The sequence below is a fragment of the Solea solea genome, chromosome 7 (genome assembly GCF_958295425.1).
Source record: "Solea solea chromosome 7, fSolSol10.1, whole genome shotgun sequence".
Lineage (NCBI taxonomy): Eukaryota > Metazoa > Chordata > Actinopteri > Pleuronectiformes > Soleidae > Solea > Solea solea.
In genome coordinates this window covers 24796187-24813247 of record NC_081140.1, presented here as the reverse complement: position 1 = coordinate 24813247, position 17061 = coordinate 24796187, and the positions used below count along the sequence as shown (strand labels likewise).

The window sequence follows — 17061 nt, the reverse complement described above, 5'->3', positions numbered from 1 at the left end:
AGACTCCAGGATTTCTCTAACTGGTGACCTTCCCTTCTCTCTCTCTCTGCCACCCTCCCCTCTCCGCATGCGTCTCCTTTGGGTCTGCACCCCCTGCTGCTGTGGAAACCAGATCCTATAATGGGAAGAGCCCACCCAACTGCTGCTGACCAGCTGGAATGAGAGTCTGGGAAGCAAAGCAAAGCTGGAATCACACCACATTGCTTTCCACCCAAACACTCAAACAGTCTCCTGTCCCCTCAAGTACAGCTGTGGGCCACAAAAATGGAGATTTATGTTCCGCTTGTGTCAACTTAAAAAAACGAAGACATTTCCTGAGATATAATTTTGTGCAGCACAATTGCAGGGTTGTAATTTTACGATAATGACGGCGCTGGCATTTTGCTTATTACTCCACCAAGGTGACTTTGATGGCGTGTTTACAATGCACACGGGACTTCCTCAAATTAAGTCTTATTTGCATTCATCACTAAACACGAAAACACTCATTCCCTCGAAGGTCTTTCTGCCTCTAATTTTAATAAAGTTAGCTGAACTCATAACAGAACCCTCACTCACTCTGCTAGCATTCACAATCATGAACAAAAACGGATTGGAGCTCCCTGCTCCAACTCAAATTTAAACAACAGCGGTGATGAAGACGAGGAGGTATGAGGGAAGTGACGGGGCAACAGAGTATATTTACCCCAGATTCCCAGCATTCCTTGAGGCAGACAGCAAACGCAGACTCTGCCCTCAGCACATGGGTCAGTCACACTCTTAGCCACATGCAAGCTAACTGCTGAGAAGTAGAGATGCCAGATGGGGATGGATATTGTTAAGATTATATCAATACTCTTATTGATAGTTCTCTGGCAGCGGGGAGTGTATTCCTTACTGCACTGACAGACACCAGGCTCTTCTGTTCAAACTACTCTGCTGTTGTGATGGATTGTAAATCTTTTAAAATAACCTTGGCCACAGTCCTGTGACATCAGCTGTTGTTTTCCCCTGAGTCATGTTCGCTAGTTTGGACCGACTTCTGTGGCTGCTGCTTGACTGATGTTGTCTCTGGGATTAATTAGCACATAAATTAGAAGTTCTTAAAATTATGCCAATAGTGTGCTAAGTCACAGCAACACGTTTAACCGAGTTTGTGTCAGAGGCAGACTAGGAGAGCTATTCTGTTAGCTTTGCTACCTGTAAGCTTTGCTATATGTTAGCTTTGCTAAAGCAGTCAAACACACTGCTCTATCTAACCATAACAAGGTCTTACCTCACTCAAGTTTGTGTGAGAGCCAGATTAGGAAAGCAACAAGGAAAGCTAGTTATGTTAGCCTTGCTAACGCTAAGCTTTGCTAAAGCAGTCAAACACACAGCGCTATCTAACCATAACAAGGTGTTACCTCACTCAAGTTTGTGTGAGAGCCAGATTAGGAATGCAACTAGGAAAGCTAGTTATGTTAGCCTTGCTAACGCTAAGCTTTGCTAAAGCAGTCAAACACACTGCTGTATTTACCCCTCACTCAAGTTTGTGTGAGAGCCAGATTAGGAAAGCAATTTCTGTTAGCCTTGCTAACTCTAAGCTTTGCAAAGTATTAGCTTTGCTAAAGCAGTCAAACACACTAGTTTGCTTTAAGTTGTGCGACTGTTGGATATTGCAAACATTACCACATTTACTACATTGTCACATATGATGTTGAAGTTGCTTTGTCTTTGCTAAAACCTAAAACTTTCAAGCGCTGGTTCACAATGATGCTAAGATTAAACACACTTCACACATAATCACCTGATGTCAGCAGCTCTGTCATTAGAACACAGATGGAAAAGTGGAAAAATGCTGACTATCTGCACTAGCACTTTCAGGTAAAGTCTTTTATTCAACTGTGACCATGTTGTGACAGACAAATGCATGTGCACATCAGACCCCTCCATCCTCCTGTGACCTGAACTGCAGCTGCCTTTTAGCCCACCTTCACCGAGCCTCACGTCTCACATCAGCCACATGTGTCTGAGTGGCCCACTGAGGGACACACTGACCCTGATCTAATTCTCTCAGAGACAGAGGCCACTCTCTTCTCCACACATTACTTGGCTCAGTCCCCGCGTGCAGCTCTTGATGCTATTCCTGGCCTCTGAGGAATAAGATGCAGGAGATACTTAGGACACAGTGAGTCAAATCAAATGAGACGTACAAAGAGTCAACGTGGTGAAAAGGACAAAAATAAATTACTCCAAATTGGGTCTTCGTGTTGCCTCTTTGGTGTAAGAAAAGTCTGTGATGTATTTTTAGACCTGGTGTTCCTTTAGCAAATATATCTCTTCTTAGCTATTCTATGCAGCCATATTATTTTCAGATCTGTCTCCATACATCCTGCCTATATTCTATTTCCTTGCTGACCTGCTATTTGACCCACGAGAAGGCAGCATAAAGGAAGTATTGACCCCACATTCCCCCTCTCTAGTAAGAACGGGGTGTAATTATCTGTAGTGTTAAAGGCACGGTGCCTGTGAGACTGTTAAACAGGGTCTGAATACTGAGCAAACTACTTGATCCCACAGGGCTCAAACCCAATCTATCCAATCCATACTTATTCATTTATCCAGCCGACTCATGGCCTCTGACTCCCTGGGAGATTTCTCACAGGTCAAATGTGGGCGTTCCATCTTCTTCATCCCTAATTAGACACAACGTGTAGGGAAGTTCAGAAAAACAGGGTCTTTTTTTGTTCTCACTTGTGTTTGCTTGTTGGGGTTTTATCTGCCTCCGAGGAAGGCTCAGCTCTGAATGAAAGGGCTTTTCTTTTTTATTCTATTCGTGTATCACTACCGGTGACTAAAGCATTGCTCACTGTAACTACAGGCCAGAACACTGACATCAAACACGCTCCAAACAATGTGTGTCACCAGTGATACAGAGAGGCAGAGCATCAGCCATCTGTTCAACATCTGTCTGAGGCTGTGATTCACACAAAGTCACCATTTTACATGTCGGTGGCAGAGATGTGATATGTGTTAACAATTTTCTCTCTGCTTTGCTTCTTCCCGTTAAAGCTTTTTATCGTAGAAAATAAGGCCCTATACACACGGGAGCGTTACGTAAATGATCTTTTTATCTGTTTTTCCTTAAATATGGCATTGTTTCAGGAAATGACTTCATCCACACGAAATCCTCCAAAACGACTCTAAACGCTGTAGTACTTATGCCAAGCCTGTACATGGTACTGTACTCTTAAATTATGGTTCAGGCGTTCGCAGTCATCAAACTATAAGGTGTAATAACAATGGTAACACGCAGAATGTTCATCTAATGCCATCATCAAGTCAAAATTTCAGTATGGTAAAACTTTGAGAAAGTCTCCTGTCAGCTATTTTTTTCTGCGATGAAATTAAATTTATACTAGACCTGTCACTGTCGGGGGTTATTGACGTGCCTGGCTGTTAGGCGTCATCACTGAAAGTAGACGTTGAATGACATGTTTTCTAAAAATGTGCCACAGCTACAGTTTGCAGTGATGAAAATGGTTGCAAGCGAAAAAAGGTGCTTGGATGAAGTTAACACTATCTGGTGGAGTTTGAGGGCTTGAAAATGTAGCTCCTTTTTTTTTTGTGAAGATCCTCTGTTATCCAGGAACGTTCTGTGGTGAGGGAGCTAATAGTTAAGAAGCTGAAATGTCATTTAGAAGAAGAACTTGTGAAGGAACCCAGCTGTAAAACCGAACAGTAACGTGTGACTTTGTCTCCAAGACCTCCAAGAGGAGACACAAGAAACACCATTGAATGAGCCATTACTGCTAAAGTTGATATGAGGATGAATGACAGAAACCTATGTTTTAATTTCATGTGTTTGAAATGAAGTTGTTTGTCTAGTTTCACAAAGCAACTGCAATGTTGAAAAGCAAGAATAAGGAAGGATTTCTCTTATGAAACCAACAGCAAGGTGAAAGTGAAAGTAAGCATCGCGGCAGACGGATGAGTTGTGGCAGATAAAACCCAACCAGGAAATGAATGCAGATAACAGAAATTTAAATGTCTCAGGTTATGCCCGACCAGACTAAAAGTTTTCCGTAGAGTTTTTAAGATGAAAATGGATTCAGCAGCGTTATCTAACTTTGCTGTTTTTTGGGAGGGGCTCCAAAAAAAGTCGGAGTAATGTCGTAAACCTCGTTACTTTCACCTGTGCTCAATTAGCCACACCTGCAGTGTATATAACCTTCCCTCATCTTCCAGTCTGTGCCAAGTCGTCGACTCATTTTCCTGATCGTGGTCCAACATGTTTTCCTATTTAGTCTCTATGACCCTTTGATTCTGCCTCCTGCTTTGTGATTCTTCCCGTGTCCCAAACCTTTTCTACAAGAAAACATATATCACTCTTTACCACCTGCTTCTGTGTCCTGCTTGTGAGTCCACTTCCTGCTCTGGTTGTTATAAATGTGGACGTCAGACGAAACTGGTGCAGAATTATCGCGTTTTTACGCAAGAAAGTAGCAACACGGATATAGTAAAAAGCCCAACAATGAGCTATAGTTGTTTTATCATCTTTATCATCATCGTCACGACCATCTGACATCAGATGCCTCACTGTAGAGAAGCAATTGCGGCCATTGTATCAAATATGTGCTCAATAATTTAGTATGGCCTCCGAGGGATGTTATAAAAACTGAAAATGGCCCTTGATAAAAAAAAAAAAAGGTTTCCCTATCACTTTTTGCTGATTTATGAGTTGAAAAATTATGACCACTCACTGCTAGTGTGACTCAATCATTGAATAATTCAGATTTCCCAAAGGCCATGATGGAATTGCTTGTTTTGTCTGACCAATTTTAAATTAATTGACATAAAAAAACTAAATACTCACATTCTGCATTTACTAAATGGCTTTCAAATTGGTGATTCATTGCTTTCGGTTCATTTTCTGTGGAAGAATGAATCACTCTGTCAACAATAACCACAGCAATACCAAAATATATGTAAAAAAAAAAATAATTGAACCTCTCAATACCCAGATATTGATCTCGATTTTACAGGCTGTGTGATGCCAGACGTGACTGCTAAAACACACCAGACACGTTTACTGCAACACTTCTTGTTCCTATAGGGACTACACCACATTAACAATGTGCCGCACGTCTGCGACTATGACAGTGAAAACAATGACTTAACCATGTAACAGACTGAAATAACCTTTCTGTCTGTCCTTTGGTTCACCAGACTTCCTGTTTGACAAACCTAAATCCCTGCTGATGCTGGGCTTTGTGCCTCATGTCTCTCCATTTCTGTCTGTTCTGTCTTTCCGGCCGGGCCCATGTCCACTCTTCGGGTCACTGGGTACTGTCCCAGTCTATTTTTTCTCCCCTGCAGTGGACAGCAGTGTGAACAGCCACAGTACAGAGGAGGAGGAGGAGGAGGAGAGCGGTAGAACGAGATGGAGAAGGGGGAAGGACGCAGAGGGGTGCACAGGAAGCAAAATTAGGGGAAAGGTGAAGCAACGCTGAAACAGAGAGTTCCAGATTTAAAGTGCTGGAAGTAAGACTATCGTGGAAGGAGGCATGAGTTCCTCCTGAGAGAGAGTGAAGGTTGAAGGAGAAAGACAGACCAGAGTGTTGGAGAGGAAAAAAAAAGATTGCCTCTGATGAACAGGCTGCATTTCCCTGACCTCTCGACTCCAAACACCCTTGTGGTGTCGGTGAGGGATTGAGGGAACTAAAATAGCTGCAGGGCTGAATGAGCGCATTACTGTGTTGCAAGAGTGGTCCGCACTTTAGGTGATCAATCAACCCAGAGGAAGAGACGTCCACTTTATAACTATCAGTGGCCGGAAATGTAAGCAGTGAAGATGGCGTTCTGAAAAACCATTACACAAGAGCTCTTGTCTGTTGTAAAAAGGCCTGGCTTTCTCCTCTCAAACATAACAAGCCGGTGCTGTCTCATTAGTTTTACCTGATGACTACGTGGCAGATGAGACAGCGCAGTTCGTCTTCATCACATCAAAGTTGCAGCCCTACGAGCACAATGGAATGGAAACTGGGGTTTTTTTAGCAGTAAAACGACACAACACGGCACGTCAAGGACTATTTACCTTGTCCAGGACGTGTCTTGTGATCCGACACCATTAAACAATGAATGTCAAGAGACACCTTTCCAGAAAGAAAGAAAAAAACAACTGGAAACATGAGCTCTTCATCCCAGAGCCTTCCTCAGATGGATGCAATTTCATTTTTGTTGCAGTCTACCTCTTGAAAATGAGTGCTCGTGGTGAGAGGGGAGTGGAAGTACATATTCTGGGACTGGGCGAGATCCAGCTGGCAGGAACTCACAAAGCCGACACAAGGACAAAGCTCCTGGCTGTGCTGGTATGGCTCTCAAGCAGGGCAACACACTTGTGTGCCAAATAGCCCCTGGCAACATTCTGGAAACCGCAACAACGTGCCCATATTTTAATTTATTGACTTGTCTTTCAAGTTATCACTCATGCCCTTGATGTGTTCTTAAAGGTGTGGGGGCAGTGCAGAGAGATATGGTCCATTTAATTTCATTTTTATCATTGACCAGGATATTGTATTACATGCAATTCCCCACAGGTCACCTCTGAGGGAACAACAAGGAAGAAGTGATTCAACCAAAACAGTTGCAAGATAAACAAATAACTAACCCAGAGTTGGACATATTTTCTGCGTCTGTCCTCAATGTGGTTCCATAATGTCCATTTACTGACACACCAGTGTGGGCACAGAGGTGTCAACAGAGCCAATCAACCAGAAAACAAAATGGAAGAGCTTTCCCAGGAGGCAACACAGCCAATTATGTGTTATTTAGGATCAACAGCAGCTCCAGAAGAGGCTGAGGTAGAAAGTATGTATTCAACCAGTGCACACTGTAGAGGCTACAGCAAATGTGTTACACTTTTATTGTTCCCCACCACACAAACATGTCTTTTAGACCCCAATCGGACCTCGTATTAACGTCCGTCCTTGTACAGATCTGAACGCTCCCAAACCATCCTGAACAAATCCTTAGATGTTATCACAAAAACACATTTGGAGGTGGTTTCGGGAATCTGGCCTCAGAACAGGTTAGAGATGGACTCCTCAGTCGACGCCCTCTGACCTGTAGGGCTTTATTTTGCACTAATCTGGGCTCATACGACACTGACTGCCTGACTTTTTGGGGTTAAAATAATATGTCATGCTACAGCAGCGCGAGTAGAGCTTCGACTCCCTCCTGACTCTGTATAGTCTATTGTAAACAGTCATTATGTGATTGTGTGTGGGGGACGGGATGCCAGGTCTGATCTCATGTGGTCACAAGAGACATTCCGGGGACGCCCTTGTTCCAAACCCCGTTCTTGCTGCAAAGGCAAGAGTGCTAACCACTACACCAACCGTGTGGCCCCTAATCCAATACAGTTTTACATAAATTCTCTTTCTGCTTTCACAGTTTTTAATACCTGCAGCTATTTCTTCACATGCTCTTTGAAGAAGTATGAAATTCAAAAACAGAACTTCAGCTGGTCACAAGATTAATGTACATGTCCAATAATTCTAAATTTGTTATCTCCCCCTGAAAGACCTCACAGGGGAGAAGTCAGGGGAAAAAAGGGGGACGCTTGTGAAAAATAATATTTTTCTGATCTCATTTCATCAAAGAACTGTCAGCACCCACGGGTAATATTTAATGGAACAGACATTAAATGTATCTGATCAATAATAAATGGTCTTAGATCATCGTGCGGTGATGGCATCAAATTTCTCCTCTGGAAGACTAATGAGTTCTTGGTTCTTGTGCCGACAATGACAAAAGCGGAGGCTCTCTGCTGACCACAACCGTACCTTATGGCAGTGAAATATGTTGTGTTGAGCTGTTTTTCTTTCACGTTCCCTCGAGGACTCGCAGGTCTGCAGCTCCTGCTGCTGTACAGTATAAAGTCCTCTGTTTGTACCCTTCATACTGTCCCAAGAAACAAACTCTCTGAAAAAGGCCAAATACAGCCTGCCGTACTTTACGCTGCCCCTCGTGCGTTTTTCCCCCCTCCTTCTCTTTCAAGGACGTAGCAGTTCTCAATAAAATACAGCCCATGTCCTTCAGACTTGAGTAGCTGCACTTCCTGACATTTTTATCAGGAGTGAAAATGATTTCAATCCAGCGCACAATCTCAGACGGGCACAGATATATTACATATTACAGCCATTTCGGGCATGTTTTGGAGCGACGCTGAGCCACATCCTTACTTTAGTTAGAGGTTGGCTAATATGGGTTTCTTTTTGGCCAACGCCAGTACGATCTTCAGATCCTTTTGGACAATATGTTTGGATGATTTTATTTGGCTAATATTCCTGTTTGCTAGAAAATGCAAAATGACTCCAAAAATACCAAAATCAAAAAAAGAGATAATCAGAGGGCTTTGAAAAGAGCTTTGTTTATCGGTGACCATTTTGCTATTGCAAAATATTGCACAATACTTTTTTTTTGCGAGATTTCACATCCATAGGAGCCCTCTTTTCGCCTCAAATTTTCAAAAGCTCCACACCTCAAAAGGTAGGAGACGACCTTTCTGCACCACCATCAGTGATGCTTTTCAAGAAAAGCCCCTGGGATGTATACAGAAGCTGCTAAATGTTGCGTCTTTGTCGTCATCGCGTTAAGCCCGCCTCTAGCGTACCAGGCATTTGTGATCGGTTCCTTTTTTTTTTAAGATATTCTGAAGTTGTTGCAAAGTTTCACAATAACAAATGATACATGACTTAAATAAACAAACATTGGTCTGTATCTCTGCACTGCTGTGGACTCTGTATAAACAAAACATCTTACTAAACTCATCTTTTTTTTTTTAAATCTCCTAGTTATGCAATCAATGCATCCATCTACACTTTTGGATGAAATAGCTTAGTTTGAGGGCATTTAGCAGCATTTATCCAGTGTCTGAGAGCAAAATATAGACTTACATAAGTGATAATCTGCCTCATTTATGAAATCATAATGAGTGGATGCAGATTATATAATCAGCCGCACCGATTCATCAGTCCCCATCTAACTACAGTGGCGTTATAATGGCTTTAAAAAGGACTTCTGTTGTGTTGAAAAGGCAACAGGGTGCAATTGTCTGCGACTTTAAGTGGGTTTATATTTGCATATTATGTGATTAAGGACACGTGAAGTTCACAGTCTACTCTTTAGTGTTTCTGGCACAGTGTGTCGAGCCTCACAACTTATTGGCTTCAGCATTAAGCTGAAGCTTTTGTCGGGAGGAAAAAGGGCCCTTTGTCTTTTCAAGCAACACTAGAGCAATTAGTGCTTTATCTTTGGAAATACAATGCCAATGTTGTTTTTTAATCAACTGTGAGTAAAATTAGATAACATTACTCTGCTTTGGGCTTCTTTTTTTTTTTTTTCTTACACATTGAATTCCTTCCAGTGTATGAATGATTTCCCTTTTTTGGCTGTGGTCGGCCTCGGCAGCTGGCTTTATCGTAATCCTATTAATCCCTTGAAGTCAGTGGCGCTGCTGTGTATGAATTAGAGCGTCTCAGACAGAGATTTGAGATGGGAAACACAATCCCGGTGTTGGAAACAAAGGGTGAAAAACTGCACGTTTTCATCGACCGCTCGTTTGTGGCAGTTTGAACCAAATAAATGAGCAGATTCCAAACATGGTGTGTTAAGTTCAGAATGTGTCAGCAATTTGAAATGTAGTCGTATATGGTGGGTTTTTGGAAAAAGCCAATAATAGAGTCCAGGTTATTGGATAAAAAAAAGTACCACCGAGTCGAGTTATAATTAAACTGTCTTCATCTTTTACCTCGGGCTTTCTCTGTAGTAAACCAACGCAACCTGCATCTCTCGTCCTCTCCCCCTCCTCCCAACGTAGCATCTTATTGTCAAACTCCACTGAGCTCGTCTTCTCTCTCAAGCTCCAGCGGCACCACAGTGAAATGAAAAAGGGTTATTTTAGGGTTTGCTTCAGTGAGATGTTTCCCCGCGATTTCCTGAACCATCTCATAAGTAGATCTGGCAGGAGTTAAAAAAAAAAGTCCATTACACATTGACCCCTGATATTTACCGGGGTGATGGAGAAGACCAGTCATCCAGTCATGAGGCCCCATCAAAACCATTACTGTGTGTCAGGTTCAAAGAGGAAAGAGATTGAAAGACGAAACAGAAGCATAAATTAGACCAAGGTTATTGTGGTGGAGGAAGAGAAATGTAATGTGACGATAAAGTAGATTTTAAAAAGCTTCCTTCCTGATGTTTGTGCTGAAAGTCCTGCAGGGTATGTAAAAAAGAAAAAAGAATCTTTTTTTTTTTATGTTTGAATCCCCTCTGTCTGTGCTGCAGTTGTTTGGTGAAGGCGCCGCTGAATAACTGAGACAAGAAACTACAGCGAGAGCCGGTGTTTAATGTGAGCAGCACAGAAATCTCAAGCCTTTGATTTACGAGCCAGAACAGTCTCAGACTCAGACTCCGGTCTGTCGTGAAAATGTTGCCATTAGCGATTAAGCAGCTGTGCAAAAAAAACCCAAAAAACTCGCCCATTGTAAACAAGACAACAGAAATAAGGATGTAAAAGAGAGTCGTGGAGAATTCCGACAACAATAAGTTATTGTTGCACAAAGTCAGGTCAGCAGCTGAAGTGTTGATAAATCTTTTCGGCTCTAATCCATTTCACTGGATTGTAGTAAATTACAGGGAGATCTATGTATGTAGCTCCAGCACTGTGTGCTCAAGCTGCGGGGCAAACAGATATTTTGATCTGCTCAGACAGACTGTCTGCGTTCTTAATTACACTTGATCAAAATCAGATTTATGTGTGGAGACATAATCAACCTACAGTATCTGCGTGACGTCACAGGCGTGAACACTTGTTCCATCACAAGGTGCAGTATGTAACAGTGAGAGTTTATTGGCAGGGATTTAATATACTACCTATAAGTATGTCTGTATAGATTGTATAATCGCTTTAAAATGAAAAAAAAATGTCGTTTCGTTAGAATAAGCCTTTATTCTATTCTTATTCTATTCACGTCATCTTGTGCTACCATGTTTCTACAGCAGCTCCAATGGACAAACCAGCCAAAGTCTGTGTTTTGCATTTTAAATTGAGAGTTTAAAAAGCAAAGCTAAGAAAAAAAATTCTTGGTATCAGGTATGCAACAGCCATCATGGTTCTCCAATGGCGCTTTTCCATGCCACAGTTCTAGCACTACTCAACTCGACTCTACTAGGTTGGCATCAGTCACGTCGTTTTCCATCACTTCATAGTACCTCCTCAACGTGGGCGGAGTCATCATAGCACGACAAAAACACAAACTAGTGACTTGTAAAGCAGTTGCTTTTGATCAGTTCAGTACTTCCTGCACAGACTCTGTCACTGAACTGAAATACAGCTGAACGGGTTTCAGCTAAATACACCACACTCCTCTGTTAAATATTGAGATTCTACACATTTCCTTTGCCAAATGTTGGAGATTAACGTATGTTTTCTGCTATTTTTAAGTCTTTTTTAACTATAGTTCGATATTGTACGGTTTGATTCCTGTGTCGGATGTCACGCTTCTGACTCTTTCAGTGGCCGGCAGTCTGTCCACGTCACATTTTAGTATCGACCCAGCTCACGCTGAACCTCATCAGAGCAGGTACCAAAAAAAACCCACCAGATACCAGGTACTATCACTGATGGAAAAGCAAAAAACATAACCAAGTAGAGCCGAGCCGTGCTAGAAGTGTATAATGGAAAAGCACCATAACATGCTTGGGGGTTGAGCAGAGGAGTCGTTGTTCATCTGATGTCTCACAATCAGATGTCATTAAGTCTTACACACTGGATCTTTAAAAGTGATGCAAAAGACAATTAGTCCAGACTTTACAATCTAAATATGCAAAAAAGAATCAGACTTTTTTTTCCCGGCAGTCTGAACGGGACCAGTTTAGAGGCTCTGGCCTCTCTGATAAGACGTGCTTCATCAGTGGACGAGAACAGGCAGCTGAGGAAACACAAAGGGAGGACGATAGTGGCATCAGACTGTGAACCATGAGGCTCCTTTTGCATGCACCAGCTGCACGCCTCATTTGCTCCCGCTCCCTGTTCCCGCTAATCGCTGAGATTTGATCGTATCTCTCGGCACATATCTCCCGCTTCCACCCCGCCGATCTTTATTTCTCGGGCAAGGTTTTCTCGGTTAATGAGAAGTGATTGCCGAGCGTTTCAATTATCAAGTCGTTTTTTTTTTTGTTTTGTTCTGTCCTCTGACATCACAACTCTCCCTGCCAGCTTCGACATCCCATTCTCCTCTTGTTAGCGATTGAAGGGGGAAAACACGGAGCGGCCCACACCGAGCTTCCGGAATCTGTCACTTCCAATTAGCTCTTCTGAGACATCTCTGCCCTTTGGCTCACCGGCAGTCAAGTTAGGGAGATCTGAGCGGTGCCGCGCCTTCCCTTCACTATCCTTCCATCAAAATTCTGGATGTGTGACTTGGAATCATAAGAAACTCAGGAGGGGATTTTTAAGGAAAAAAAAAAATATATCCCATCACCAAAAATAGCAGCTGTGGGGCTGTCGCAAGCTTTTATGACACGGGAAAGTGCACATTTTCTGAAGCCTTCACCTTAATCATCCTCCATATTATACATCATTAATACTGATGTTCCTAAGTCGCTAAACCTTTTAGAAGTAGGACACGGCGCGTTGTGGTGGTCCTCTGAAGATTTATCCTGCAGGAAAACCTGGCAGCTCTGTCAAATCAGCCTGCAACCTGCTTCCTCTGTCAAATCGGCTTTTTTTGAAAGCCACACTGAAGTGATGGGGGATTGTAAATAGCAGTAGTGGTGGTGAGCCACAGTATGCAAGCAAACGTTTCCGAGTTAATGAGAGGGCTGGAGCGCCGCAGCTTCTCAAACTTGGCCTCGAGAAACTCGCGGCTCCGACGGAAAGCCTTCCCTCAGACCGTCCGTCCCCCCGAGAGAACACATGTACAAAAACCCAGCGTGTACATAAACAAAAATCCTCCGCCGCTTAGAGTGGCGTCCACTTACGACGACCAAAGAAACAAGAGGAGACGTTTCCATGCACAGATCTGCAGCGTGGACAGAACTCTATTTTTACAAAGAGCAAGCGAAAAGGGCGTGGATTTCTTTTTCAATTTAAAGACGCACATTCTGGACGAAAGCCAGAGTAAAGAAATCACGCTGACATATTTTGGGCTCGTGGCCCCAGTGGAGCTTGATTTTTTCCATCACTTAATCAGTCAAACTAAAGGCAAAATAAAGGAAACAAATGCCAAAACTGTGGCTGCAAATAAGAAAGAAAAATCGTAATGAAACCTGTTGGTCACAAGTAGGAAGTTAAAGCATTGCTATCAATTATATTTCTCACTATTAGGGTTGTCAGTATAATCAATATTAAGAAATAGTGTTGGATTAGACACCGGCAGTGTTATTTAACAGGATAACACTCAAATCTGTGTCAGAAATTGTAAAATTGCAAAACAGAAGCTGAGAAAACAGTGGCAGCCGACTTCAATGACTCTTTGTGATCAACAATGAACATATGGTGCTAAATATGTCACCAGAAACACACACAAAAAAGAACATTTAATGTTAAATGGTGCAGTATTTTATGTCGGACAACCTACAAACTGTATAATAACTGATGTTATTGATATTTTGTTCCAATCTGTTAAAAAAATGCATCACATCCACTGTATTCACTGTAAAAAGTGACTGTTTCTTTAAACGGCAGGCATAATTTACAGAAAAAAAGAGTCATTTTAGCCATTAGAAACTGTGAAGTTTGTGCTGAGTCATTTCTAGCTATTTCTCCAAGACATAATTCTCCAACTGTGTAACAAATATTCTTCTCCCATAAAGAAGAAACAAACAGCCCACACCATGACTCAGCTAAAACGCTGCCACAGCATTTTATTTACATTTTCACAGTCATAGAGCAGAGTGAAGCATATTGGGTTTTCAGTCTTTATCCGTCCGATATCCGATCCAGTGATTTTGACCCGCATCATATCGGTTAACGACATTAAGTGAGTAACATCAACGTCATCCATCAGGGAGAGTTTTCACTTCCTGTAGATTCTGAGAATCTGAGGAAAAACCATTGGCTTTTCTCGCCATGAGAGCAGATTTAATAGCAAAGAGAAGTTGGCCAGAGGTATTAAAATAAAAATCGAGATTTCTGTGTTTCCTCGACAATGTGATTTCGATTCGTGGACCGCACTCATGTCTGGGATATCTAAACAAATTTGACGAGGAGTTAATTACAGCCATCAGCACCAAGCGAATCCATACAAACATCCATATTTGAGGATTTAGAGAGAATCCTTAGTCGTCCATAGCAAAGCTCAACAAATATGTGATGTGACTGTTTAAAATGTAATCCACATGCCACGTTCATAATGATTATCAGAGCCTCTGTACTTTGGTCTCTCAGTAAGGTAAGGCCAAAGTTAAGCTTAAGTGATGTTATTTCTTCCCATTGATGTGACTCAGATGTGATTTATTTAGGGCTGTGTGGACATCAGACTGCATGAAAACCCAGATGAACAGCTCTGTAAACATTTTTATTCATCCTTTATTTACCCCGGAAGGTCCCACTGAGATAAAGGATCTCTTCTTCCAGGGAGTCCTGGTCCAGATAGCAGCATAGATGGCACAGATAGTTACAGAGACAATTTCAGATATAAAACTCACAACACAATATAAAAGTCAAAGGGAGGTAATTAAAAGAGAGGAAACTAAGAGAGAACATCCGCCAACTTCCCGGCAATTTCTGGCCATTAAACTCCAAACCCGAACCCTGTGATTCAGATTCAGAACTAGGAAAAGGCTCAATTCCACTTTTACTTGTCCAATATCAGTCTGTACTTAGTGTAGCATATATTATGTGAAATGTAGGTTTTATGGATCATGTCAGATTTTACCTTTGTCTTTGTACCGATATCTGATCGGACCAGTAACGGACTGAGACCAATACTAGAATATCATATCATCAAAATCCATGCAATTCATGCACTGGTCGTTTTTGTCATCGACCTGCACCAGAAGCTAAACAAACAATGCTAAAGCTAAATTCATTAAACTCACACAAATCTTTAAAAACATGTTGGATGTGTGACCTCATGTCCGTGGGTACGTCTCAGGCTAATTAAAAAAACACAGAATATACTTTTGTATACTGCAAATAGTTCTTTAACTTTAACTAAATGCCAAGACTTTGAAGTATTAAACCGTAGCTGTGAAAAATGAATGGAATAAAGGGAAATGATGAAAGACTCAAGTGCTTTTCGTTTGAAAGGGGAACAGGATGTGCTGAGTTTGTAACTGAAGATCATTTTTGTTATTTTATGATAGGTCTTTTCCCAAAAAAGCAGCATGAGAGACAAGCCATAACAACACACACAAAGAAAAAAAGAGCGAGAGTAGAAGCACATCAGACCATCTGAAGTAATCACCACACAGTCCAGCAGATGGCGCTCTCAGTGCGACTCAGACTTAGATCCATTTTGAATGTAGAAACATAATATCTTCAGAGAAAAAGCTTGTCATGTGACATTCGTTCAAACTTCAACCTTGAAGTTATGATTGTAAACTGTCAAATCTGATATTCTGGATTTAATCAGATTTGAACCCAGCGTCTGCTAACGTGAAAACACAAAACACAAAAAAACGCTCTTACCTCCAACAAACTGGATGCCACCGGCCACGCGGCCAATCGTGCGCGAGATGAGGTCAGAGATGCAGCAGCCCATGAGGGCCGTGAGCGCCACCAGCAGGAGGAGGCCGCACCCCACGCCCGTCACCACCGTGCAGATCCGCCACTCCAGACTCGGGATGCCGTTGAAGGAGGCGTAGCGGCCGCACTGCTCCAGCATGACGGTGGCCTGCCGCTCCTCGTCCCTCACCGGGTAGGAGCAGCGCCGGAACGTGCCAAAGGACACGGGCTTGTCCATCTGCGTCCCCAGCAGCCAGTAGGGCATGAAGAAGCCCACGCAGGAGGCGGCGGCGCAGAGCAGGGACAACAGGGCCCAGATCACGCCCGCACATGTCAGACTTGACGCCATGGTTAACAGTCTGTCACTGAACTGAAGGCAGTTATATGAGCAGTTGCTGTGATGAGGGTCACACTGAGCACTTAACACCAGCAGTCTTCACCTTCTCAGTGACTCCGGGTCCCTGTCAGGAGCAAGAGACACAAACAGCCTGAGCACGGAGACCAGAAACTTGTCCGTCCCCGACCGGAATCAAAGATATTAAAGATTTCAAGTAAACATGATCTGTTAATCTGTTAAATGTGTTTTTCTAAGAAGACCTCAAAGACTTTTCCTCTCTGATGATGTCAGCAGATACAATTAGACACACTTTATTGTCCCCTGGAGGACATCATCTTTCTCCAGTTCTGTGTAGCTACAGATTTTAAGAGCAAAAAAAAAGAAACTGTATTATCATTATTTCAATGATATGCAATGACATTGTATTGCACTGACCCTTTAAATTGCACAGACCGTCTCATTTGTAAAGGGTATCATTGGAGGACTAGTTAACCGGTGTTTATACTCAATAACCAGAAGTCTCAGACTCAAATGACCTGGGGAACTTCAAGTCTGGTCAGAAGGTCAGCTGACAAAAATGAAGAAGACGTGTCCAATTGTGTGGGAAAAACCAACTGTTCAGTAGGGGTGGACGATGTGATATTAAAATATTCCATCATGACACGGCAATAATGTCATTTGTGACAATAGTTCACATTATTTCAAAATAAAAGTGTTTGTGTTAATGCCGAATGATATGTAGTTCACAAAGATGCAAAACAAATGAAACCATAAATATAAAAACAGACATTTTTTGTGGCGGGCCGCAAGTTTGACACCTCTGCGATACACAGTATATATGATTTTATCAATAATATGATGTTCTTATTGATATATTTGGTAAAAAAAAAAACACTAAGAAATTTGTTATCTTTACAATATAGTACAGCGACAATGTGGTGCGAGTTTAGTAATCATTGTGTTCAAGGGAATGCACAATCTTTATTATGTGTAAATGTTCCATTTTTTTTTATATTTTACCTTTCGT

General features: G+C 42.1%; 1 protein-coding gene across 1 annotated transcript in view; it reads right to left on the bottom strand.

Moving 5' to 3' along the window:
- The window catches only part of LOC131462351 (LHFPL tetraspan subfamily member 6 protein), a 67365-nt gene that overhangs the window by 49161 nt on the left and 1143 nt on the right, over window positions 1-17061 (bottom strand). Inside the window, exon 2 of the mRNA XM_058633470.1 lies at window positions 15662-16158. Coding sequence (XP_058489453.1) covers window positions 15662-16046 — 385 coding nt within the window. The 5' untranslated portion in view covers window positions 16047-16158. The remainder of the gene's footprint in view (window positions 1-15661; window positions 16159-17061) is intronic.